This window comes from Pelobates fuscus, chromosome 5 (genome assembly GCF_036172605.1).
Source record: "Pelobates fuscus isolate aPelFus1 chromosome 5, aPelFus1.pri, whole genome shotgun sequence".
Lineage (NCBI taxonomy): Eukaryota > Metazoa > Chordata > Amphibia > Anura > Pelobatidae > Pelobates > Pelobates fuscus.
Window position 1 is genome coordinate 184775589 of NC_086321.1, and position 25616 is coordinate 184801204.

The 25616-nt window shown below is 40.2% G+C and overlaps 1 protein-coding gene across 1 annotated transcript; it reads right to left on the reverse strand.

Moving 5' to 3' along the window:
* Positions 1-11960: 11960 nt before the first annotated feature.
* On the reverse strand, positions 11961-24670 carry LOC134611196 (leukotriene B4 receptor 2-like). The gene is made up of 2 exons (XM_063454836.1): positions 24277-24670; positions 11961-14462 (listed from the first exon to the last, which is right to left on the reverse strand). Exons 1-2 carry the CDS (start codon positions 24320-24322, stop codon positions 13342-13344), a joined length of 1167 nt encoding a protein of 388 aa, XP_063310906.1. The 5' UTR covers positions 24323-24670; the 3' UTR covers positions 11961-13341.
* Between the last annotated feature and the right edge of the window lie 946 nt (positions 24671-25616).

Consider the following 25616-nt stretch of genomic DNA (forward strand, 5'->3'; position numbering starts at 1 on the left):
GATGTCCAATCCCTATACACGATTATACCCCACCATATAGGATGCCAGGCAATCAGAGACATTTTAACTAAAGAAAACAGAATCCCCCCAGCCCAAATAGATTTTATTTTAGAAGGCATTAATATAATTTTAACCAACAACTATTTTTGGTTTTTTGACTCCTTTTACCTACAAAAACAAGGCACTGCGATGGGACCAAGGTTCGCGCCAAGCTACGCCAACCTCTTTATGGCCGACTGGGAATCCACGGCCATATGGGGAAGGCATGCTTGGTGTACGAACCTTGTAACATATTTTAGATATATAGACGCTTTGTTTTTTTATCTGGGATGGCACAGAAGCTCTTTTTAACTCTTTTATCCACCACCTCAACATCAACAATAGAGGCATCACCCTAACCCACGAAACAAGTAAGGAATCTATTAATTTTTTAGACCTCAACATCTTCATTACAGACAACACCATCCACACCAAAATATTTTTTAAAAAAGTCTGCGTTAACACAGCTATCAAAAGATCTAGCTGCCATTACAAACCTTGGTTGGAAAGTGCCCCTCAAAGCCAATTCCTTCGTCTCAGAAGGAATTGCTCCCAAATAGAAGATTTTAATAAACAATCAAATTATCTAAAAGAAAAATTTATTGAGAAAAATTACTCACCAACCCGCCTCAACACCACTATAAATACCATCACCAAAAAAGATAGAGCAGACCTCCTAACTTACAATACCCAACCCACCACCAACCCCATGCCCCTTCCTGTTATTTTCAATTTTAATAACAAAAGTGGCCATGTCAAAAAAATTATCAAAAAACATTGGCACCTCTTAAAAGAAGACGAAATACTTAAAAATATTATACCTGACAAACCTAATGTTGTCTTTAGAGGTGCCCCAAACTTCAAATCCATTTTAACCACCAATTTTACAAAAGAAACCAAACCTACTTTTAATTATTTTATGCCCAATGCCAGTGGCTTTTATAAATGTAAAAGATGCATTGTATGTAAAAACACAGACCCCTCCGTCCCTTCCAAAACCACCAGTTTTAAATCAAATATCACTAACAAAACCTATAAAATTAAAGATTTTATCAGTTGCAGTACCAAAAATGTAATCTACTTGCTGGAGTGCCCTTGTGGTCTCCAGTATGTAGGCATGACCACAAGAAGTCTTAAATTGAGACTGAGTGAACACTGTAGAAATATCAAAAAAGGCTACCTGAATCACTCAGTCTCCAAACACTTTTGTACACATAATAACGACATAAGACACCTAAAATGCATCGGCATAAAAAAATGTATAATACCATGGAGAGGTGGTAATATTAAGAATATATTAGGTAAAGCTGAGATGGAATGGGTTTTTAATCTAAAAACTCTTACCCCATCTGGTTTAAATGTTGATTTTGACCTGTTCAATTTTATTTAAATTCCTATATACAACCCTTATCTACATGCCTTTATTCTTTATGTTTGGACCTAACCAACCCTCATAATAATAATTTTTAATAATTTTTTCATCTATGCCTTTCCATTTATGTATCTTGTATTCTGTGTTATCTTTTATTTAATTGTATTTTTATTTTTATTTTATTTTATCTATTATTTTCATTTAACATCTGTAATATATTATTACTCTGGGGTATAATGTAACCCCTATTTAAATCATTATGTTTGGGATTATATTACCCCCTTTTCATGCATACTCCATTTACATATATCTCTGTATCTCTGTACCTTTAAACCATCTCCTTATGCTTTTTTAGATATGAGACATGTTTTTCCTTTTTTTTTTTCTGAACTTTATAAAACAACCTTTTTTTGTTGTTGTTGTTTTGTTTTTAAAAACAACTTTCTCACCCTCGTTTTTACATTTAAATAATTTAAATGGACTCATCACCCTTATAACATCACTCCCATACTTTTGAATCCTAATTTTTAAAAGTGTTTTTAAAAATTGTCTCTGATTGGCCAATTACACTTTTGGCGCAATTTTCAAATTAACATAGCCCTATTTAAACAAACCCTGCCAGGTTACTACTTTTATCCCATTCTGAAGAAGCCACTTATGGTGAAACGCGTTTATGGTTATTAATTCTGTATTTTATTGTGTATTTTAGATCAATAAAAGTTTTTTGGCTACTTTATTGTACCAATCCTCTTTTTATTGCACTCTCTATGCACTTTAAACTTTTTTTACCTATTCCTGGCATTTTAACCTTTCCTGGTTACTTTTACTTCCACTGGCAATTTTAAAGTTCCAGTACTCCAAGAAATCCTAGGTGGGGATCATACCACCAGCGCCTATCCATAGAGCAGTACCTCTGCTCTATCTTTGTGAGTATTATTTTATTTCCTCTACTACTCTCTTAACCTATCACAATTGAGAGCACTATTGCTGCTTTTTATTTTTCTATATTGGAGCCTTGGATCACCAGACGGTGCTGACGGACGTATCGCCGCTACAAATCTTATAAGCGGGGATTATACCGCTGTACGCTATCCACACCAGAGCTGGCCATAGCTCCCTCAAATGTGAGTTTTTTACCTCTTCTTATCTGCACACTGAACCACATCAAAATTGAGAGCACTATTGTCGCTTTCTGTCTTTCTTTTCCGAGCTCTGGACTACCAGACGGTGTTGACGGAGACCCCCTCCCTACATATCCCATAAGCGGGGATTATACCGCTGTACGCAATCCACACCAGAGCTGGCCATAGCTCTCTTGAATGTGAGTTCTCTACATTTTGTTACCTATCACACCCTGAACTTTCATACTATACCATTAGTCGCCTCTACCTCTCTTGTATTTACATATACGGAACGGTCTACACTAGACGCATCCACAGAGGAACTCTATCAAGTATCCTAGACCATCTATTGGCACCCTAGCAATACTTTACTGGACTATCTACCCTTCTTTGGCGCAGCCCTTCCATATCTTTTTGTATCTATCCACCGAAGGATCCGAGGGGTTTTCCTTCATTTGGGTTGCTGCCTACCTTGACTAATTTTGTGATTACTAGCGCTGAATTCTTTTTGTGTTTATGTTACCAATATTTGCTTCCTTTTGTTTAAGGTGGGCCATCTTCAATGCAACAACATCGTTTCAGGGTTGGTTTCTATAATAATATCATTTAATCTGAATAACAGAGCTTTGACCATATTCCACAGAGGGAGTACTATTTTACAGTTCCACCATATGTGGAGATAATCCACATCTCCAGCATTGATCATCATATTCGACTGATATACTAGACATTTTAGAAGGTACTAAGTACCATTTATTTATTACCTTTTAATGAATTTCTATTAAGTGGATACTATGCACATATTTGTTGCACTTAGTTATTGCCTCGTACCATTTTTCTATATCTATAGTAATATGTAAACTTTTCTCCCAGCTTTTAATTGCTGTTGGATAGTTTTTAACTTCTCTGGTGTCTAATAATTTAATACACTTTGAGAATAATTTCTTTGTTTCGTTGTTGTTAAATATTGATTTTATCGCATTATACATGTCTCCTTTATTCATAAACGTATACTTTTTAAAATAACTATTGTGGCGAAACCAACCTCACCACTGGGCATTGGAGAAGCCTGCTTGCCCACCTCCTGCCTGCTGACTATGGCCCCTGGGAGATTTGGCCCTTTAAATACAGTATTTGGGCATATTGTATTTTATTATGCTGCTGCTGGCCCTTTAACCCCTTAAGGACCAAACTTCTGCAATAAAAGGGAATCATGACATGTCATACATGTCATGTGTCCTTAAGGGATTAAGAACCATCTGGGGACATACTGTGACTATTGAGTAAGAATTATGAGGCCATGAATAAAAAGTATAATCTTTGGTTACTGGATTTCTTATTCTCCAAATATTAAATCAATTGTTTTTTTTTAAATAATATTGTGAAAGCATTCTTTATACCTCTTTTATCGACATTTACATTGTTTTTACTATATTTATCCATTGTTATATCCAAAACACAATTAAAACCCCAACCCACAATTATATGGTTCATAGCAATTTTATCTACTCGTTCTAAAATTTGAGAAAATAATCTCATTGGGCTGATATTGGGCAAGTAAACATTCACTAAGGTATATAATTAATTATTGATTGTGCAAACTAAAATGAAAAATCTCCCTTCTATGTCTCTATCTTGATGTTTTATTTCCACTTGTAAATGTTTTGCAAACATGGTTGCTACACCTGCTTTTTTTCCCTCTTTTTTGGAGGAACTGCATACTAATGGAAAAATCTTCTATATCAGCCAGTTTTATCTCTAAGGGTCCAATGTGTCTCCTGTATCAGGGCCACTTGTATTTTTCAGTTACTAAAAATTCATTAAATGCCCATCTTTTGTGAGGGGTGTTTAACCCTTCAATGTTAATTGAAATTAATTTCACCATTATTAACACAAAATCGACTAATCCGACTGATCATATTTCCTCAACTAATATCCTTATTTATATCATTATCCATTACTGTAACTGGTCTTTCCATACATCTTTTACACTCATTCATCCTAACTTCTTATACTAGGATCTCTATATTTCAGAGATCTTCACTTACACAATGTTTTAGATGCCTACTTCTAGGCTATCTCTAAGTTCTATTAAGAACTCATGGGCGGAGTGATTCGGTCGATATGGAGGTGGGATAATTACTGAATCTCATTTACTTCATTATTTCCCTTTCTTTTTCTTGTTTACATTTTATATATATTTATCTATTATCTTGGCTTATCTTTTCATTGGCTTTCTTATGCCATTACTTGGTCTTTAAAAAAAAAAAAAAAAAAAAGACTCCCAATATCTTGATTGAGAGCATTTAAATGCCTGTATTTGTATCCAACTCGGTAAAATAAAAAGAGGACATCCTTATTGTTATAGACAAATTTAAAGTAGAACTGATGAAAATGACGACTAAAATTAAATGTGTTGAGTATAAGTTAGAGCACTCAGTACTACAGTATAATCTTTTCTGAAATTAAAGATGGAATATCTAGAAATCACATTAACAGAATATGAAGATAGAGCTCGCCATAACAATATCAGAATAAAAGGTTTTCCTAAAAATATTGCCTCCGAGAATTTGTATAAGTATATGGAAGAACTTGTTACATTTTTGGGTCTCCAGTAGAACAATAAGGTTAATTCCATAAGACATGTAGACCTAATTCTCTTCCAGCTCAGGTTTCAATAGACGTTATTGCATGTTAAGTCTTCTATCATCTCAGCGCTGAGACAGAAATCTCTGAAAGGCTCTAGATACAGTTGTGCTCAAAAGTTTGCATACCCTTGGAGAATTGGTAATATATGTACCATTTTTAAAGAAAACATGAGTGAGCAGGCAAAACACATTTCTTTTATTTGTTATGGGATTCATATTCAACTGTAGGTAACAACAGAATGGCACAATCATAAAACAAAACATGGCAACAAAGAAAAATGCGGACTGTAGAGCTGTCGCGCAGTCATCACGCAGCTGCAGGATATGACTCCATATGCTGTATGCTCAGATCCAGTGGCCGGTGTGGAAAAATGTTTTGCGGTCGCAGGAGCAAGCGATTGGCTGCGGCCTGCGGAAGGGCCACAGAACAAAGCGGCCCCAGTAAATTTCTCGGTATACCAGTCTGGACCGCAAAGATACTCATTGTGGACCGCATGCGGCCCGTTTGACATGCTTGACATAGGGTGATTAGAACTGCATAGTAAAATAAAAACAGCAGTACTAGCAATAATAGCTGCTATCAGTTTATACACGACACTGTTCAATTTGCACTGCTCTCTCTCCTGGCAGGGAAGAATATCGTCCCTATTCTGCCCATTTTGCACCATAAGGTCAAAGATGACAGTGGCAAAAGGAAATTAAGTGTTCTGGGCTCTATGATTGACAGCCCTAGTTGGGTTAAAAAGGAATGTTGCAATAGCCTCCCTCAGTAATACGAATGGGCTCAGAGTGCTCTAATCATTAATGCAAAGTACATATGGTACTCATAATGACACTTTGATTTCTCCAGAACCATGACTACTTTATTACAAGTATGTAACTAAACAAAATTATGGAATTTATTGCCCAATATCTACTTACTACACCCATCAAAAGTTTAGCAACTTCCCCACTGCAAGTGAAATAACAGTCAACAGAAATATACTATTAAAGGGAAGTAGTACATTTCGAAAACCAATAATAAAAACAAATCTATTGTGGTCTGACTGACCGGCTACATATTTTATGATTTATTGACTGTCACTCCCGGATACAGTTTTTGCTGCAGTTTGTCTATCCTTCGAGCGTTACTACACATATTTTGTAACAACAACAAAAAATATATTTTACAATACAAAGTTTAGTGTTAACACTGTGCTTTCTAATCGCTTCCTATCTATGTTTATTAAATGAAAACGACAATATTAGTGCAAACTATTTAAAGTGTTACTCCAGCTTTTATGACCACTTCTGCTTTTACAAGTGGTTATAGAGCAAGCAATCTGTATGTCAGCATACCAGCTTGAAACATTGCCTAGGCAGAGAAATTAGCACTCATGTGCCAGTGCCTAGGCAACTCAGTTCTGGACTGCCTGATGTAAATTCTGTGCTAAAATGACATCTGTTTTCAGCACCCTCTGTGCACTGGCGACAAATGTAATCACCTTCTTTACTTGCAGGCAGCGCTGTGAGCTCATCTGCAAGTAGAAACGTACAAGTCTTGATTGCACAGAGTCCTTCTAACGCCTTACTTAAAAATGTGTTTCCTCACTGCATCCTTACTTAAAGGGACTCTCCAGTGCCAGGAAAACAAACTGTCTTCCTGGCACTGCATGTCCCCTCTCCCTCCCACCCCCCATCACATGTTGCTGAAGGGGTTAAAACCCATTCAGTGACTTACCTGTATTCAGCGCCGAAGTCCCTCGGCGCTGGGTCAAGCTCCCCCTACGCTCATCCCCCGCCGGCGTGGGAGACCTTTTGAGCATGCGTGGCCCGCGGCGGGGGAGACCTAATGTGCATGCATGGCAATGCAGTGCACGTGTATTAGACCTCCCAATAGGAAAGCGTTGAATAATACTTTCAATGCTTTCCTACGGGGATTTCAGCGACGCTTACATTTGCAGGATTAAGGGTAGTGCACCCAGACCACTCCAATGGGCAGAAGTGGTCTGGGTGCCTGGAGTGTCCCTTTAATGCAATCCTTCAAAGCCCTTCCCAACCACTACACATTTTTGATAAGCTGGACAATCAATTTGCCCACCCCTTCAACACCATCTGGTAGTACGCACTAACTCCTTTCGTTAACTACTCTTACTGGAGCATTCATAGTGCTCGCTGGGCATGTCCCTGCAGTCCATAAATGCTTCTCCATGAGAAGCATTTGAATGGAACATGGCCTGGAAGACGATGATGCTGGCATTGATGATGGAAGAGGTGTAGAAATGATTGTGGACCAGCAAAATGATTGGGGACAGGTAAGGATTTTTGATGTTTTCAAACATTATTTGGGCAAAAAACACGGGAGAACCTAGAAGAATATACAAAAAATATACACACTAATGGATTCAGGCAAATGTGTTATAACTGGAGAACAAAAGCTTGAGAAACTCTTTAATTATTGAACAGTAAAACAAAAATAACTTGTGCGGTGTCCGAACATGTTTTTAAAAAAAAAAAAAAAAAAAAAATAAAGATCAGCTTATAGTCGAAACATTGCATTTATTATTAATTGTTATTACTATTTATTATTTTCCCTAACCCGGGACTTGGGAAAAAGTGACAATTAATTTGCAAATTTAAGACCAAAATAACAGAGCAGGAAAAATAGAAGATATGCAGAATTATTCCAGTTTGGCTATTTTGACTTAAAATTAAATTTCCTTGTAAAATTCTCTACAATTCTTAAATTTGTGTTATAAGCCTCAAAACAGTTTAACAGAGGCATGCAAGAAATGACACAAGGCATGGCACCTTTTTTTAAGATGCATCTCCAGCATTAAAAGATGCACTTTATTTGCATGTTTCAACACATCTTTGACAAATAGTCTATGGTAAATAACATTACTACGGGAAGCCAGCACCCTCTGCTGGACCTATGAGAAAAAACAACAACATACTTTTCAGTTTTTAGGAGTTTGGGATATCTTCTCATGTCGGCGTACTTCTCGTGTAAATGTATAGGTTGAACACTAAATAAAAAATTGTTGGAAATTTGCAGTGAATTTCATATTTAGGACCAATGCATTGGAGCTGGAAGCACATACATCTGAAATGCACTTTTAATTTCTGACAATTGTCACTTTGATAAAAGGACACTATAGGCACCCAGACAACTTCCTTTCAATGAAGTGGTCTAGATGCCATGTTCCACAGTTTTAAGCCAGGATACTATAGCATTAGGAAAACACATTTTTATACCTAACGCTATAGTGTTCATTTAAAGGGTTACTCCAAGCATCATAACCATTAGAACCTGCTGCCAGGAGCGCCATGATCTGGTTCACTGGTAATGGGGCAAATGTTTGTTTTCTTACCTAACAAACAACTTCTAGGACAGGGGGGGTTAATCTCATAGAGAAGAGTGCTAGGGGGAGGCATTCAGTCCAGGATTTCCCTGTCTCTTGCATAGCCTCTGTAATTTTATTATTTAAAGTGCCATTGCCCTTTCTAATTTCCCACTACTCTCGGGCTGTTAGGGTGTGTGGAAAGCCTATTCCTATTCTGTCAGGTGACATATTTCCAGCTTCCCGAAAGCTTTAGAAGTTGGAAGCAAATTTAATTACCATTTGTTGGAACACTGAATGGAATACTGCATGAAAATGTGCACAGAATTGACAGAAAGGCCAGTACTATTGTACGCTTGCTAATGTTGTCCCAATGATGCTGCTAGAGGTGGAGTTATACCTCTGATAGCAAGGGGGTTAAGCTAAGTAACTGCATCATTTCATCATGACATGCTGCACATACAGACTCCCAGGGCCGTCTTTAGCGCGGGCCAAACGGGGCAGCTGCCCCGGGCCCAGTTGCTCCTGGGGGGCGTGGGCCCTGTGATTTCAGCAGCCCCCATGTACCCGGGGGTGCGGCTGCACAGAGCCACACCAGCCAGCCAACTAAGGAGGCCCCCCGGGTGGCCCATGCACTAAGGGCCCCTTCCTGTACAGGCTGGGAGGAAGTGAGTGCCGCATGTCACTTCCTCCTACCGGAGATAATAGTCGCGCGGGAGGAGGAAGGCAGGGAGGAGGGGAGTTCTTCAAGATAACTCCCAACTGCCTCAGCCTGCCACTGGACCCCAGGGAAACCACCCTCCATATAAAGGTAAAAACTGGAGGGTGGCTAAATGTATGTCTGTGTGTGTGTGTTAGTGTCAGGATTCACACCGTGACCTCCAGACTGACAGACGGGGTCGCCCCCTTATTGCCCGTAGAGGGATTTAAACCTGTATACTTGGCAGTTCTGAACCTGCTCTTTAACCTCTGAGCCATTTCAGGACTTTGGATAACTCCTGTTTTATCTGGTATTGCCTGCAGCACTAGGGGGCTGGACTTCACCTGGCTCAGACCTGTCAGTAACTCTCCAGCTGTATCTAATACCCAATTAACAAGGTATAAGACACTGCTCCTCCCTAAGGGCAGTGTCAGTTCAATGACTCTGGTTAGAGAATTGCTACTCCACGTTCCAGTATTGTCCTGACCTTGGATTGCTACTCGTTTTGTACCCTGACCTCTGGCATCCCTTGACCTCGGCTTGTTACGCGTATCTCCTGATTTCTGGCACCCTCTGACCATTGGCTTACCTACGACTATTCTCCTGGATTCCCTCTTTTGTACTGCGACTTCAAGCATTCACCTGCACAGCCCCCGTGCACAGATTCACAGGCCAGGTGAGTTCTACCTTGACCACCTCGGCCTGTGTCTAATTGCAAGGGTGAGCATTTATCTCTGCATGTTGGACTCCCAGCAAGGTAAGCCTGACAGTTAGTATGTCTGCGTGTGTGTGTTAATATGTCTGTGTGTGTGTGTTAATATGTCTGTGTGTGTGTGTTAGTATGTCTGTGTGTGTGTTAGTATGTCTGTGTGTGTCAGTATGACAGACATACTGACACACACACACACACACACAGACATACTGTTAGTATGTCTGTGTGTGTGTGTGTGTGTGTTAGTATGGCTGTGTGTGTGTGTCAATATCAGTATCTGTGTGTGTGTGTGTTTGTATGTCTGTGTATGTCAGTATGACATACATACACACACACACACACACACACAGACATACTAACACACACACACACAGACATACTAACACACACAGAGATACTGATACTGACACACACACACACAGCCATACTAACACACACACACACACACAGACATACTAACAGTATGTGTGTGTGTGTGTGTGTGTGTGTGTGTGTCAGTATGTCTGTCATACTGACATACACACACAGGCATACACACACAGGCATACACACACAGGCATACTAACACAGACATACTAACACAGACATACTAACACAGACATACTAACACAGACATACTAACACAGACATAGTAACACAGACATAGTAACACAGACATAGTAACACAGACATAGTAACACAGACATAGTAACACAGACATAGTAACACAGACATAGTAACACAGACATAGTAACACACAGACATAGTAACACACACACACAGACATAGTAACACACACACAGACATACTATGTGTGTGTATGTATGTCAGTATGTCTCAGTGTGTCAGTGTATGTGTCTGTGTGTGTGTCAGTATATCTGTCAGTGTATGTGTCTGTGTGTGTGTATGTATGTATGTGTGTCTGTGTGTGTATCAGTATGTCTGAATGTGTGTCAATATGTTTGCCAGTATATATTTGTGTGTTAGTGTATGTGTGTCAGTATGAACCTGTGAATGTTTTAATTTGTCTGTCTGTGTGTGTATGTGTCAGTATGTCTGTCAATGCGATTGGGGGTTGGGCGTAATGGGGGGGGGGGGGGGGGGCGGCAGGGACATTGCCCAAGGGGTCCAAGAAAATGCTTTGCCCAGGGTCCTATTCATATTATAGATGGCCCTGCAGACTCCAGTCACCATGACCACTTTAAATCACTGAAGAGGTCATGGTGCTTGGAGTAACCGTTTAATAACCGTGTCTGTCTTTGTGAGTTTTTGATGCAGCACTTGCATTGGAGGTATCAACATCAACATAATGGTGTGGTTATGGTGCCAGTGGTGGTATGATTTCTTTCAATGGAAAGCAGTGAAACTGTTTAGAACTGGTTTGGCAACTTAACTGGGGTCTACTGGGTGCCCGTCGCCTGATCCACTTTAAATTGTAGACAATTCTCATTTTAGTCAATAATTCTGTGAGTGTGTTTGCTTCTATGTGTAAGAGAGACAGTGAGTAGCTGTACGTTTCAGGGAGAATGCATGTGTTAGAGTAATGAAGAGTATGTACTTGTACATATATGCAAGGGAGAGAGTGTGTGTGTTTTTTTTTTTTTTTCATTTTTGTATATGGAATGTATTCATTAAACTCTGAATTGTAGTGAATTGGAAACTAAATGTATAAAAAGCTGGTTATACTGCAAATCACAAATTAACTATTGTTGACTAATTATTTTATTAGTGGATAAATCCCTGAATACAACATTGCCATATTCATAAGCATTTTTTTTTATCTGTACTGACAAAATATTCTGACTCAGTGCCCCCCTCCACCCACAGAAATGGTGTACCAGCATGTCTGTTGGATGATTTCATGCAGTGGTAACGAGTGTTACTCGGCAACAATAAATATGAAACCAATTCTCCTAAATATGGCATTATCTCTGAACTTTAATTTTAAATTGACCAAATGTAGATTTTATAAGTTTATAATTATGATAAAATAATTCTACAATGCTTCCTAAAAGCAATGCAGTCCTGCACAGTACATTATGTATTTTCTACTCGTCACAAAAGGGGGAATTGGTTTAACATATTTTTGTGTTTGTTTGTAATCTCTTAAGAAACAGTGGTTCAAGTACAGTTCGCCCTTACGTATTACAACATGTCTGACACATTTGTCAGTAAGATATTACAACAACCTTAATCATATCCTAGTCATTTCTGAAACAACTACCAATTCATGCAGGCAATGTGTATTCCTTTTTTCTTTATTACTTTTAGTTATCACATATACTCTCAATGTGACGGAGTAAAGTGTGCAGTCTAGTACTTCATTGGTTAAAGAAAAAAATGTAGGTAATGCTGGCAAAGATTTATGGGCAATATTTGTGCATTTCCGTGTTACTAGCCTAGAGAGAGAAGCAAAGTAGGCAAGTAGAGGCAGATACTACGAGAGGAAGTACATTATGTCAAACCACTCTTGTGTGCGTTTACTGAATAATGCATTTTTCTTAAAGATCGACAAACATTACTGTGGCATTAGAGGTATACGTAGCTCTGTTTATACATGCAGTCTCACTCTCAAGTTAATTCATTTGCACGCCCTACAATGAACAAGCAGCACTCCCAGTTATTTAATACAGACATAGAATCTCTCTCACACATATTGCACAGGTCCAAGGAACGCTCATTTCTCAACCATGGGGTTTATTCAAGAAACGGGAGAAATATAAATAATTAAATAAATAATAATCTGAAGAATGATGGGAAACTGACAAAGGAAATTGCAAATGAACTGAAAGGGAATAGATTTAGATCAAATTAGCGTAAAGATATAGTCCACAGTATTTTTCCAGTATTGGTTATTTTGACCTTATTTTTTTTTTTATTTTCTTTGAATTCCTGATAATTAAAAATGAAGAATTCCCAGAGAGAGTAACCATGTGAATTGAAAAAAAACATCAGCTTGTCCATTTTGACTTAAAATTCTCTTCTCAGTTCCCCACAATTCCCAGTTTAATGAATAAAATCCAAATGAGATGCAGGAAAAGTAAACCATGAGTGGAACAAGTAATATGAAATATTAGTCTAATGTAGGTTTAGTACAGAGTTAATCAGAGAAAATCGCATTACTGTTACCTTACAATATGTTTATGCAAACCTAAGTATGTAAGAATATGTTTAAATGATATCTCTTTCATTCATTGCTCACTTTGTAAGTCTAAATTCCACTTGTCCAATTGTCTTAGTTTTGTAGGAATATCTGCATGGCAACATCAGCTCCAACATCAGCTCCACATAGTAAATGCAATGTCTGTTGATACATATCTGTTGTAGTATAAATTCACCATTATGGTTGTTTGAGACTACACATGTACATGCTAATCTGGATATGCAAATGAATTGTTTTTAGTTGTCAACATGCTTAACTTCACTTCAGTCCATGTGCTTTCATAGTTAGGAGTCAGATGCTTGTGCAAAAACATCTAGTTCCCCATTGTAGGCTACTTCTTTCAACCCGTTCTTTGCCTCCATATTGACTGACTCCCCCCGACTTCCAATCCTAACAAGACCCTTGACTAGATCTCGTTGCGACTTTACTCTTTTCTGAATTTCTGCCACAGTTCCCTCAAGAAGTTTTGCCACAAAGCCGACCCCAAAGATCTTGAAGAGGTCTGAAGCTGCAAATGCATACAGCAGTGGGTTAACACAGGCACTGAAGAAAGCCAAGGCTGTAACTCCAGCTCGGCTCACTTTAGTGGCATTTTTCAGTTTCTGAGATAAATTTCCAGTGGTCAAATTTGAAACAACTTGTATTACATTGACCACATGATAAGGGAGCCAAAGAACAGCAAAAGTCACTATTATGGCTGCAATCAACTTTTCTATCCGTGACCTCTGTTCAAATCGGCTTGACTTTAGTTTCCCCAAAACTAAGACATAGCTGACACATACGATGGGGAAAGGAAGCAGGAATGCCACCAAGGTCTCAAATGTGTAGTGGAATATTGAGTCTCCAGGGCTGGCATGGCAAGGTTCACAAATACTAAAGTTGAGTTTTTTATTTTCAATTACTTCTCGATAGGCAAAAGCAGGGATTGCCAAAGCACCAGCCAACAGCCAAATGGCCAACAAAACTTTTGTTACAACCTCCCTTTTACGGAGAGACTGCGCCATGTATGGCCGAAAGACGGCTAGGAACCGGTCCATACTCATTAGTGCTATAATAAAAATGCTAGCGTACATGTTAAGGCAACAAAGATAATAGGCCACTTTGCAAACAGCTCGACCAAAAATCCAGCTCTTCTGCACCAAGAAGGTAATAAAGAATGGGGTAAGGAGAAGAACGGTCCCATCAGCAATTGCCAGGTTGAGGATTAGAATGCAGGTCACAGATTTTTCCCGTCCTTTCATTTTCCACAAAATACTCCAGATGATAAAAGCATTGCCAGGGAGACCAAGAGAGGCTGCCAAAGCCAAGAACATTGAACCTGAAATGCGTGAAGCTGGAGAACTCACAAGGGTATCGTTTCCAAAACTATTGACACACATTTTCATCTCTGACATGTCTTTGTTAGCTAGAGGGAGATAAAAATACATAAAGTTAATAAAATAAATAAATAATTCAATAAATATATATATATATATATGTATTATTCAGAATCTATCTAACATCTCTATACTGTGTTCTGAAGGAATAAAGAGAAATCCTCTTCTTGTTGGAAATTATAATTTTTGTAGGTGTATAATTATCTATTAATTCTGTCAGGCAAACCTTTAAATGGTTGCTCCAAGCAAGAAAATTACTACAGCCTATGATTGTGATTATGTAAGCACCAAGACCTACCCCATCCAGATGATATAATATGGGGAATAAACACCTTCCCGTGGAACTATTCAAAATTGGTGTGGGCATTTTAAACACTTGTCCAATGGACTAAAATGACAGTTCAAGCTACTTGTGCATTGTAACAATCTACTGATTATGACACATAAAATTATTTCAGATTGGGGCACGTGCCTAGAGCCCTGGACATTTACAGGGATACTCACAAATCTCAGAATTTGGCAAATTAAATCTAGATGGGAAAACTGAGACAAAAAAGCTGATCTGGAAAAAATTCTCGTACTCAGCTATAGTCAAAACCTTCTGACTCAGTTTCTCCATTCAGATTTATTTTATGAAAATTCTGTGTGTAGTAAATAACCCTCTGCCTCCATCATCATAGTTTCTTTATTTGTTTACCCCACAGTGATCTCCCCATGCGGCCCTTGCAGAACTGGTCTACCTGTCTGCCTTCACAAGCTGGTGGGGAAATCTCCATCACACACACAGCATTCCTCACACACACTGTACCTCTCACACACACCACACATACACACACTGGATTACCTATAGACATTACATCCCTTATACACACACTGCAACACCTACACATACACACACACACACACACACACTACATCCCCTACATACTATATCCCCTACACACACTGTATCTCTTAAATATACTAGATCCCCTACAGACACACACTGTACCACCTACACACACTGCATCCCCTATACACACTTTGGATCACATATGCAAACACTAAATCCCCTGTACACAAACACACTATATTCTCTAAACACACACTCTCTACAGCCTCTACACACTACATCACACATATACTACAGTCACGATGCACACACTCACTGTATCCCCTATACACACACTATACCACTTATACACACTCACTGCAGTGCCTATACACACACACACATTCTCAAAAGCCACATATATATTATACCACAAACAGAACACAACACAACTGAAACCAAGCTTTTACATAAAACACCACACCACAATCAGCTCAGTTTATATACATGCAATCCCACAACCAGCCTCCAAACACATGAAACTTATCACAATCACATCACAATCTCATCAAATTGCAACAGTTAGGTGAATTAGGCATTCTCCCATGGCGCCAGCCTGCCCACTGGGATGTTTTCTTGGTGGGCTGCCCCTGTCTTTGGCCACAGCGCTGGGTGAGCGGCTTTTCAGCCACCCCCCCAGCGCCGGGCCGATCCTCCAGGAGGACGTAGCCACCTTAGGGCGCCCCCGAAGCCATACCTTTTTAGGTATGGCAGAGCAGACACCTGCTTACCAGGATGGCAGGTGCCTGCTCTGCTGATAAATGCCGGAGGAGAGGGGGAAGGAGAAGGCAAGCAAAAGTGGGTGGCGAGGGAAGCTGTTCAATCAGCTTCTCACTTCTCCCGTGCATGCCCTCTGTGATGCCGGGAGCCGGAATATGATGTCATTCAGGCCCCGGCATACTAAACATCGGGCGGGAGAAGTGATGAGGTGCACCACACTGGACCCCAGGGAGGTAGGGAGGCTGGATGGGCCTCAAAAAACAAAATTGTGTGAGTGTGTGTGTCAGTGAGTGTGTGATTGTTTGACTGTCAGTGAGTGTGTCTGTGTGTGTGTGTCTGTCTATCAGTTAGTGAGTGTATATATGTCAGCGAGTGTCTGTCTGTATGTGTGTGTGCATGTCAATGAGTATGTGTGTCAGTGAGTGAATGTCTGTCTGTGTCTGTGTGTGTCTGCGTGTCAGTGAGTGAGTGTGTGTCTGTTTGTCAGTGAGTGTGTGGCTGTGAGTGTTTGTGTCTTTCAGTAGAGTATGTGTCTGTCAGTGACTGTGTGTCTGTCAGTGTGTGTGTGTCTGTCAGTGACTGTGTGCATCTGTCAGTGAGTGAGTGTGCCTGTCAGTATCTATATGTGTCTGTCAGTGTGTGTGCCATATGTGCAAGTCTTATTATAAATTAAATTCACCAAATGCATTGAATATATCATTTATCACAGCAATACATTATGTATTCAATGAACAATGTATGTATTAGGCAGCATGTGTGTATGGATCTAGGTTTTAGGCAGTATGTGTGTATGGATGCATGTATTAGGCAGTATGTGTCTGTGTGGATGTATGCATTAAGCGATATGTGTGTATGGATGTATGCATTAAGCGATATGTGTGTATGGATGTACACATTAAGCAGTAGGTGTGTATGGATGCATGTATTAGGCAGTATGTGTGTATGGATGTAGGTATTAGGCAGTGTGTGTTTATAGATGTACGCATTAAGCAGTATGGGTGTATGGATGTACACATTAAGCATTATGTGTATATAGATGCATGTATTAGGCAGTATGTGTGTATGGATGTAGGTATTAGGCAGTGTGTGTTTATAGATGTACGCATTAAGCAGTATGGGTGTATGGATGTACGCATTAAGCATTATGTGTATATGGATGCATGTATTAGGCAGTATGTGTGTATGGATGTAGGTATTAGGCAGTGTGTGTATGGATGTAGGTATTAAGCAGTATGTGTGTATGGATGTACGCATTAAGCATTATGTGTATATGGATGCATGTATTAGGCAGTATGTATGTATGGATGTAGGTATTAGGCAGTGTCTGTTTATAAATGTACGCATTAAGCAGTATGGGTGTATGGATGTACGCATTAAGCATTATGTGTATATGGATGTAGGTATTAGGCAGTGTGTGTATGGATGTAGGTATTAAGCAGTATGTGTGTATGGATGTAGGTATTAAGCAGTAGGTGTGTATGGATGCATGTATTAGGCAGTATGTGTGTATGGATGTAGGTATTAGGCAGTGTGTATTTATAGATGTACGCATTAAGCAGTATGGGTGTATGGATGTACGCATTAAGCATTATGTGTATATGGATGCATGTATTAGGCAGTATGTGTGTATGGATGTAGGTATTAGGCAGTGTATGTATGGATGTAGGTATTAAGCAGTAGGTGTGTATGGATGCATGTATTAGGCAGTATGTGTGTATGGATGTAGGTATTAGGCAGTGTGTGTGTATGGATGTAGGTATTAAGCAGTGTGTATTTATGGATGTATGCCTTAAGCAGTATGTGTGTATTAGGCAGACCTAATTGGAAACCATATGGCAACATTTAGGCCAAAATAGCTGATCTAGAAGAATTTTCCAATTCGGCTACAGTTACAGTTCAGCTGTTTTTGTTTAAACTTTGCAATTTGGTTTTCAACTCACTGCAATTCAGAGTTTAGAGAATAAGCCTCTGTGAGATTGTATTTGCTTTCATGAAGGGCCGGCAAAATGGATATTTGCCTAGGGCGGCAGAAATCCTTGCACCGGCCCTGTTGCTGGCAGTGTGTAATGTGTGTGATGTTTGTAATGCTTACTGGACATATATAATATGTGTGGTGTATGTAAAGTGTTTGTGTGTTTTCTGGTTTTCCCTCACTTCCTGCTTTGAATCGAGGGGCTATGAATCATTGTGGCCCATTGAGAGTTAAAGTCCCTGATGGTCAAGCCAGTTTTATCAATTGGGAGTCACTGACTGAATGAAAGTGTCAGCTAACTGTTTTCAGACAATTAGCGGCGCTGCTTCTCTATCCTGCAAGAGCCTTCTGGTTTAAAGATTTGGAGAAAATGGAATTGCAGAGAGTCAGGGATACACAGCGCTGGCACACAGATTTTGGGGTTAACTGAATCGAGAGTGGTTTAACCCTGAAAGGTGAGCCAGTGCCAGGGACCTCCTGGCACCATAACAACTTAATTTTAATGTAGTAGTTGTGGTGTCCCTTCAGGCTCAGCAACGCAGAGAAAAGGTAGTGTTTATCTTGCTGCCTAGTAATATTCTAGGTGCTGTCACTCAGACGGCCACTAGAGGTACTTCCTATTTCAGTGCTGTACTATGTGCAGCACCTACGTTCAGCATCTCCATGGAGAAGTTGAATGCTCCCCATAGACATGCAATGATTTTAATGCCTCTCTATGAGGAGATAATGACTGGCGCAGCACTGTGATTTGCCACACATGCGCAGTATCCTCCAAATGCTTTCCTATGGGATCATCAAGATTCATGATTTCAGCCATTGAGGAAAAGCCAGCTGCAGCAAGGGCAGCGTGGTGATGGAGAAAATCTAAGTTAAAACCTTTTTACTCTTCTCGGTGGTGGGGGGGTGCAAAGTGAGGTGGGGAGACGAAACCTAAATAGCTAGTACAACACTATAGTGTTAGGAATACATGTTGCTTTACTTGTATTTCCGCTCAGGTTCCAATATTCCAAGTATCATACCCACTACAAAGCACTGTAGTTGTTATAGTGACAGGAGTCCCCAGGCACCTCCGAAATGTAAGAAGTTAAACTGTTTGTTAACAATTGATCACTTACATGGGGCCAGCAGGCGCTGGTCACCTCCTCCATGAGAGTTGGCAGCTCATTGCATTGAGCTAAATCCAGTCGTGCTGGGATTAGTCATTGGCTGCATGCCACAGGGGTGAGCTCATGCAGATGCTTCCAGCTCACAATGGAGGAAGCGTCCAACACCTAGCAGACCCAAGGCGTGCAATGGGAGTGCAAGGGGTGTGGACTACACCAAGCGACACCAACAGAGGGGGGATATCTAAATCACTGTCTAGGTCAGACTTCCATTTTGGAGACTCGGGTTCCAATATTCCAAGTATCATAACCACTACAAAGCACTGTAGTTGTTATAGTGACAGGAGTGCCCAGGATGCTCAGTGTTGCCAGGGGGACTGGGGTCTACAGCCCTAAATGTGGGGACCTGTGGCCCTGAGTCTTCCGCCTGTCTGCTCCACTGCTCTCCGTACCCACTATCATCGAGTTGGCCGGGAGTGGGAGTAGCACAGTGATAGAAATATAGGGATTATGACACTTTATTATATTCCCTGTGTTTCTCTATTACTATGCTTCTTCTGGTCTTAAATTAAATTGACTGAGGAACGGCATTGAGAGCATAGAGAAGCTGGGCAGAAAGGTCTGTGGACCTGGACAAAGAAGAGCAAACCTACCAAAGGCTTGCTGTCACTGGCCCTGAAACAGTTACCGGCTAGCCACCTGCCTTTCCCTCAGCCCCTGTATGAAGACAGCTTTCAAGAGAGCCAGTATTCTTTTTCATGGTGTGTAAATATGCATGTGTGTGTCTGTCTTTGTGCCTGTGTGTCTGTCTATGCATACCTGTGTGTATTTACCTGTGTGTGCCTGTTTGTGCATGTACGCTTGTGTGTGCCTTATGTATATATGTGTACCTGCCCGTGTCAGTCTGTGCCTGTTTGTGTCTGTCTATACCTTTGTATGTAAATCTGTCTGTGTGTGACTACTGTGTGTGCCTGTCTTTTCCAGTCTCTGTCTATCTGTGCCTGTTTATGACTGGTTGTCTCTGTGTGACTGTGTGCGTGTAAATATGCATTCATGTACCTGTGTGTGTTTATCTATGCCTGTGTGTGCTTGCATGTGGCTATGTAAGAACCTGTCTGTCTATGCCTACTTGTGTCTGGCTGCACCTGCAGGCAGGGCTGGTGCAAGGATTTTTGCCGCCCTAGGCAAAAGTAAAGTTTGCCGCCCCCCCCCCCCCTCATGTGACATCACAATGCCCCATCCATATGATCTGCCATGTTAACTAACATTAAAAGGCCTGCAGGGACAGGCTATAGACACCAGAACCACTACATTAAGCTGATGTGGTTCTGGGGAATATAGTGTTTCTTTAATGTGAGGTAAATTAGAGATTAGTGCCACGAATAATATACTAGATTGCCTACTTACAACCAGATGAGGATGATGATGGGCTCTAGCTGCAGTCTGGCTCCACTGGTCTGGTGTAGAACAGGCTCTCTGGAGGCTGTTTGTAACTGTGGTCACAAAAATCAATGTTCTGGGAGAACGGGAAGCAGCTCCATTTTTTGGGGGCCTTTTACACAGCTCAAGGTCTGGGTCCCAGGGTCCACCTTCATGTTCCACCAATGAGTTTGTTCACAGGGGGTGGAGTGTGTAGGGCATGTCCTGATATGTGTGTAAGGAATGCATTGTGTGAATCTGTGTTTGTATGTGTAAGGGCTGCAAGGTATGTTTCTGTGTATGTACGGGATGCAGTGTGTGTGCGTCTGTAAGGGGTTCATTGAGTGTGTGTAAGAAATGCGATGTGTGTTTCTGTGTGTGCAAGGGATGCGTTGTGTGTAAGGGTTGCATTGCTTGTGTGTGTGTGTGTGTGTCTGTTTGTGTAATGCATGTGTTTTTTTCTGTGTGTAAGGGGTGCATTGTGTGTGTGTGTGATGGGTGTCAATCTCTCCCCCCTCCTTATTCACTCTCTTCTCCCCCCCCTTGTCTCTCTCTTTTCCCCCCTCCCTTGTCACTCTCTTCTCCCCTGCTTGTCCCTCTCTTCTCCCCCATTGTTACTCTCTTCTCCCCTGTTGTCACTCTCTTCTCCCCTCCCCACTCTCATTCCCCCTCCCTGTCAATTTCTTCCTCCCCTCCCTGTCAATTTATTTCCCCCGTGTCAATTTCCCCCATTTCAATTTATCCCCCCACCCTCCCTGTCAATTTATCCCCCCCACCCTCCCTGCCAATTTACCCCCCCCCCCACCCTCCCTGTCAATTTATCCCTCCACCCTCCCTGTCGATTTATTCCCCCCATCCCTTTTAATGTATCCCCCCATTTCAATTTATCTCCCCCTTTCAATTCCCATCCGTTCCCTTTCAATTTATCCCCCTCCCTTTCAATTTATCCCCCCCCCTTTCAATTTAATTCCCCCCCCTCCCTTTCAATTTATCTCCCCCCTTTTTTAATTTATCTCCCCCCTCCCTTTCAATTTATCTCCCCCCTCCCTTTCAATTTATCTCCCCCCTTTCAATTTATCTCCCCTCCCTCCCTTTCAATTTATCTCCCCCCTCCCTTTCAATTTATCCCCCCCCTTTTATTTATCTCCCCTCCCTCCCTTTCAATTTATCTCCCCCCTTTCAATGTATCTCTCCCCTCCCTTTCAATTTTCTCCCCCCCTTTCAATTTATCTCCCCCCCTTTCAATTTATCTCCTCCCCCCCTTTCAATTTATCTCCCCACTCCCTTTCAATTTATCTCAGCTAGCAACACACCATTCCCATGTCACTCAGCCTGCTCTTATTGGTGCAACACAAGGCTAATTTATTATATTGTCTGTCTGGCAATATATTAAATACAAATAATTCCCTGGTGCAGAGCATATTAACTGCTCCCTCTCAGTTCCAGTGCCCTCTGTAGGGGATTTCCAGACTGCACTCTGACTCCCTCAAAGAGCTCTGTACCGGAAGGAGAGAAAAATATGGTTGGCACTAGCTGGAGATGCAGACATGCACTCTACAAGAACCATCAGAGAATTATCATCAACCTCCCCCTGTGCTGGACCACCAGGTATTTGGATCCCACACAGAATCATTACACATATCTGGACCCATCAGACAACACACCCATCACGCATATCACACACTCTCATGAGCGAGTGACAGCCTTACTTTACCAATCCTGGTGACGCCACTGGCCAAGATATGTTGTGAAACTGTTACTGTGCTGTAGTGGTCATGGTGCTTGGAATGTTGCTTTCATTGTAGACCTATTGATTGTTAGCATTCTCTAGTCTAGACTTTCTGGACTAGTGGGAAGGAAGTGCTTAGATTAGCCATGCCTTGAATACTGTCTTGATAAACAAAAGCCCTTCCCTTGTGCAGTATATGATTTCTACATACTACAGGGCAGCTCTTTTTATGTATCGCCTGTAAAATATTTTAAGAAATCATGGTGGTTCTGGCAATCCTAGTGCAGCTTATGAACACTACTTCTAAAATACTGAAGTATTATAAAAAAAATCTCTGGCATTCAGATGCCCATTAAAGTAATGATAAGACTGGGAGTTGGTAAGTCAGGTATTGTTATAGATACAAACTTGTTATTGAAATATAATATTAAATGTGAAATATATCACTTTTTATGACTCGTTATAATTCGTCACACTCTCTCAATAATTCTTACACAGACTTTTAACACCCAGACGCTTACAAGGTTATTTACAAGGTGAGAACTGATTGACAAGAATTTAACGTGATTTCAAATTTAGGGGAAAAATGGCTGAGCTGAAATCATTTTCAAAATCAGCTATGTTTCCAATTAAACCATTTTGGTTTTAAATTCAAAACACTACGTTTGTTTCAAATGTGAAATTCTCACTTTAGCAATTAACCCTGTTAGAACCACTCATACAGACCCACTCAGACCCACTCAAATCACACTATAAAAAAATGATGCGGCTGTAATTCATGGCTTAACTCTACCAGGGTTGGTGACTAAAGTGAAATTCAAAGTGATTGCAAAGTGAATTTTAAATTTACAGTCAAAATAGCTAAGCTGTAAAAATCCTCTAAATCAGCCATGATTCCATTCAGCTGTTCTGGCCATAAATTTGGGATTCACCTTGAATTCTTACTTTTGTGAAAACCATTTATGAATGGTGAGGTCTCTACCATATCTATTTCCTACTACTGTCACACATGGCCCTTTCAATACATGTTCATTCAATAATCAAGAAGCAGGTTTGCGTAAATCCATTAGATGCACTTATCTCGTACCCTTGGGGAGTCCTTACTTTCACACAGTCAACTCTGCAAATTCCATGAAATACTAGTTGTCTATATTGATTAACACATTTTCAAAATGGTCAGTAATAACTGTAACTGGTATAGTGAAACCAAAGTCGACTATAATTAGAAAGTACCAGTACTTCTTAGAACATATTGTAACAAGGACATTTTATGACGATTGGCTAAATATATCAGAAATTCTTGCATGATAACACATTCCCCATTGAATAACACTGCGCTCTGCTTGTTCACATTTTTAAAGCTCTGTTTATTTTTATTGTTGCCAATCTGTTTTTCATTTACCAGTGAACACAATTCTGCATTCATGTCCTTAGAGAAAACATCAGCCCAAAAGCACATAGGGGTTTATACACTAAACTGGAAAATAGAGAGAATTTACAAAACAATTGCACATTTTAGGACAAAGTAGCCAAGCTTGGAAAACAGTGAATTCCAATTTGCAATTTTCTTATACATTATTTGCAAGTTCTAATTTAAAAAGTAATCCCCTACGAGAGAATTATTTTTTAGCTCTGGAAATAAGAAACATTTACAAATCAATTCTTTCTTTCTTTTCTATTTAAATTTAATTTAAGAAAAGTCTACATTGTGTTTGTTATGCCTACATTTTGGTCAGGAGCAGAAGGAACACTTCAAAGTTTAATTGTATTATTTTTTACACCATAAAATGATGTTACTATATAAGGTATACAGAAGTAGTGTGGACAGTTTCTATATATAACAATACCTGAATTCCCAACTCCAAGTCCCATCATCCCCAGACTTCTAGTTGGTGGTGAAGGACGTTGAAGCCCTATACACCCTGTATCTTTCCTTGCTGTACAATATTCCCATTTCCATTCCCTCCCTGCCATTCTCACCATTGTCTTCTTAAAAGCATCACAGACCAGTAAAAGCACAGATACTTACCAGAGAAGGTGGCATTCACTTTGGGCTCTGCAGCAGGATGCTGCATTGTATGGCCTGCCAGCTGCAGCTCTCTGTCACTTTAAGAGCTCTCTATAGGAAATGTAGGTTTAATGCATTGCTGCTCAGCAAACAGAGTGGACGAACCTCATGGCTATTAGGGATGAGCAGACTTATCCTGTGTATCTGTTTGCTCACACACCACCGTCTCTCAGTCATATTTCTCTGAACAGATCTTTCTGGGTCTGTGGACTTGTATCCTGTTGCTGTACTCTCTCTGTCATGCTCCCTTTACTTGCTAAAGTACCATCAATCCCACTCTCCAGTTGGAACATGCTGGGAAAAAAAGTGACGCCCAGCTCATGCTGAGACAACTAGCTTGGAGAGGAATGTTGCTACATGCCCCTCCCTGACACTCCACAGAAAGCATCTACCCTAACCCTGAGGATGTGTTAATGTCTGGTAATGGGATGATTAAATCTCCAAGCTCTAGCTTCTAGTTGTGTGCATATACTCTCCTCTATCAATATGTTCAGCTCTCACTTGCTTTTTTACTATGCTACTAATTGATTTTCGTTTCTATTCTTCTAATTCGTCTCACCCAGCTCCCCTCCTTTTATCTCCCTTACACTCAGTGAGTCGGATGGCTGAATGACACTGATAAAACAGACATTTATTAATAGTTGTGAGAGAGGATATTCTACATACATTTCATTGTCAATCTCTCCAACAGACGTGGACAGCTCAAATACAAGTTCAAATGCTTTTAAAGAACAGCAGGAGGGAAAATGACAGAACACCAGTTACAAAAAACATAACTAGATCGATTTAAAAGCAGTCAGTCCTGAGCACTTAGAGGTTTAATTCCTGAACAGGGAATTGTGGAACATTGAGAAGAGAAATCCAAATTAGAACCCAAAGTAGCGAACTTAAAAACATAAATCCAACTCAATTATGTTTCATTTGCTAATTTGGTCTAAAATTTGCAAAACTGCACAATTCCTGGTTAGTAAATCAGCCCCATTTCCTAACACACGTTAAGAAAAGCATACAGGGTTATTAACTAAAGTGAGAATGGAATGTGAATTCATAGTGATTTTCAAATGTAAGGTTAAAATAGCCAAAATTGAAAATTTCTCAAAGTTAGCTATGCTTTCGCTTCGGCTACTCTGGCCTTTAATTTGAAAGTCACTTAGAATTTACTTCAAATTTTCATTTTAGTGGATAACCCTGTTAAAGTCTCAGTTTGGAACAAAATGTGAGGCACAGACAAGTCAATAAAGAATGATAAAATGTGAAGTAATACAGTAATAAAAGAATAGCAGTTACTAGACATGTGCAAT

What these genes read in the sequence shown, in the direction of transcription:
- LOC134611196 (XM_063454836.1), bottom strand. Translation starts at nt 24,322, where the DNA reads ATGCAGCATCCTGCTGCAGAGCCCAAAGTGAATGCCACCTTCTCTG. An exon ending in AGTGAATGCCACCTTCTCTG is followed by an intron (nt 14,463 to 24,276) that starts GTAAGTATCTGT and finishes ATCTCCCTCTAG; the next exon opens with CTAACAAAGACATGTCAGAG.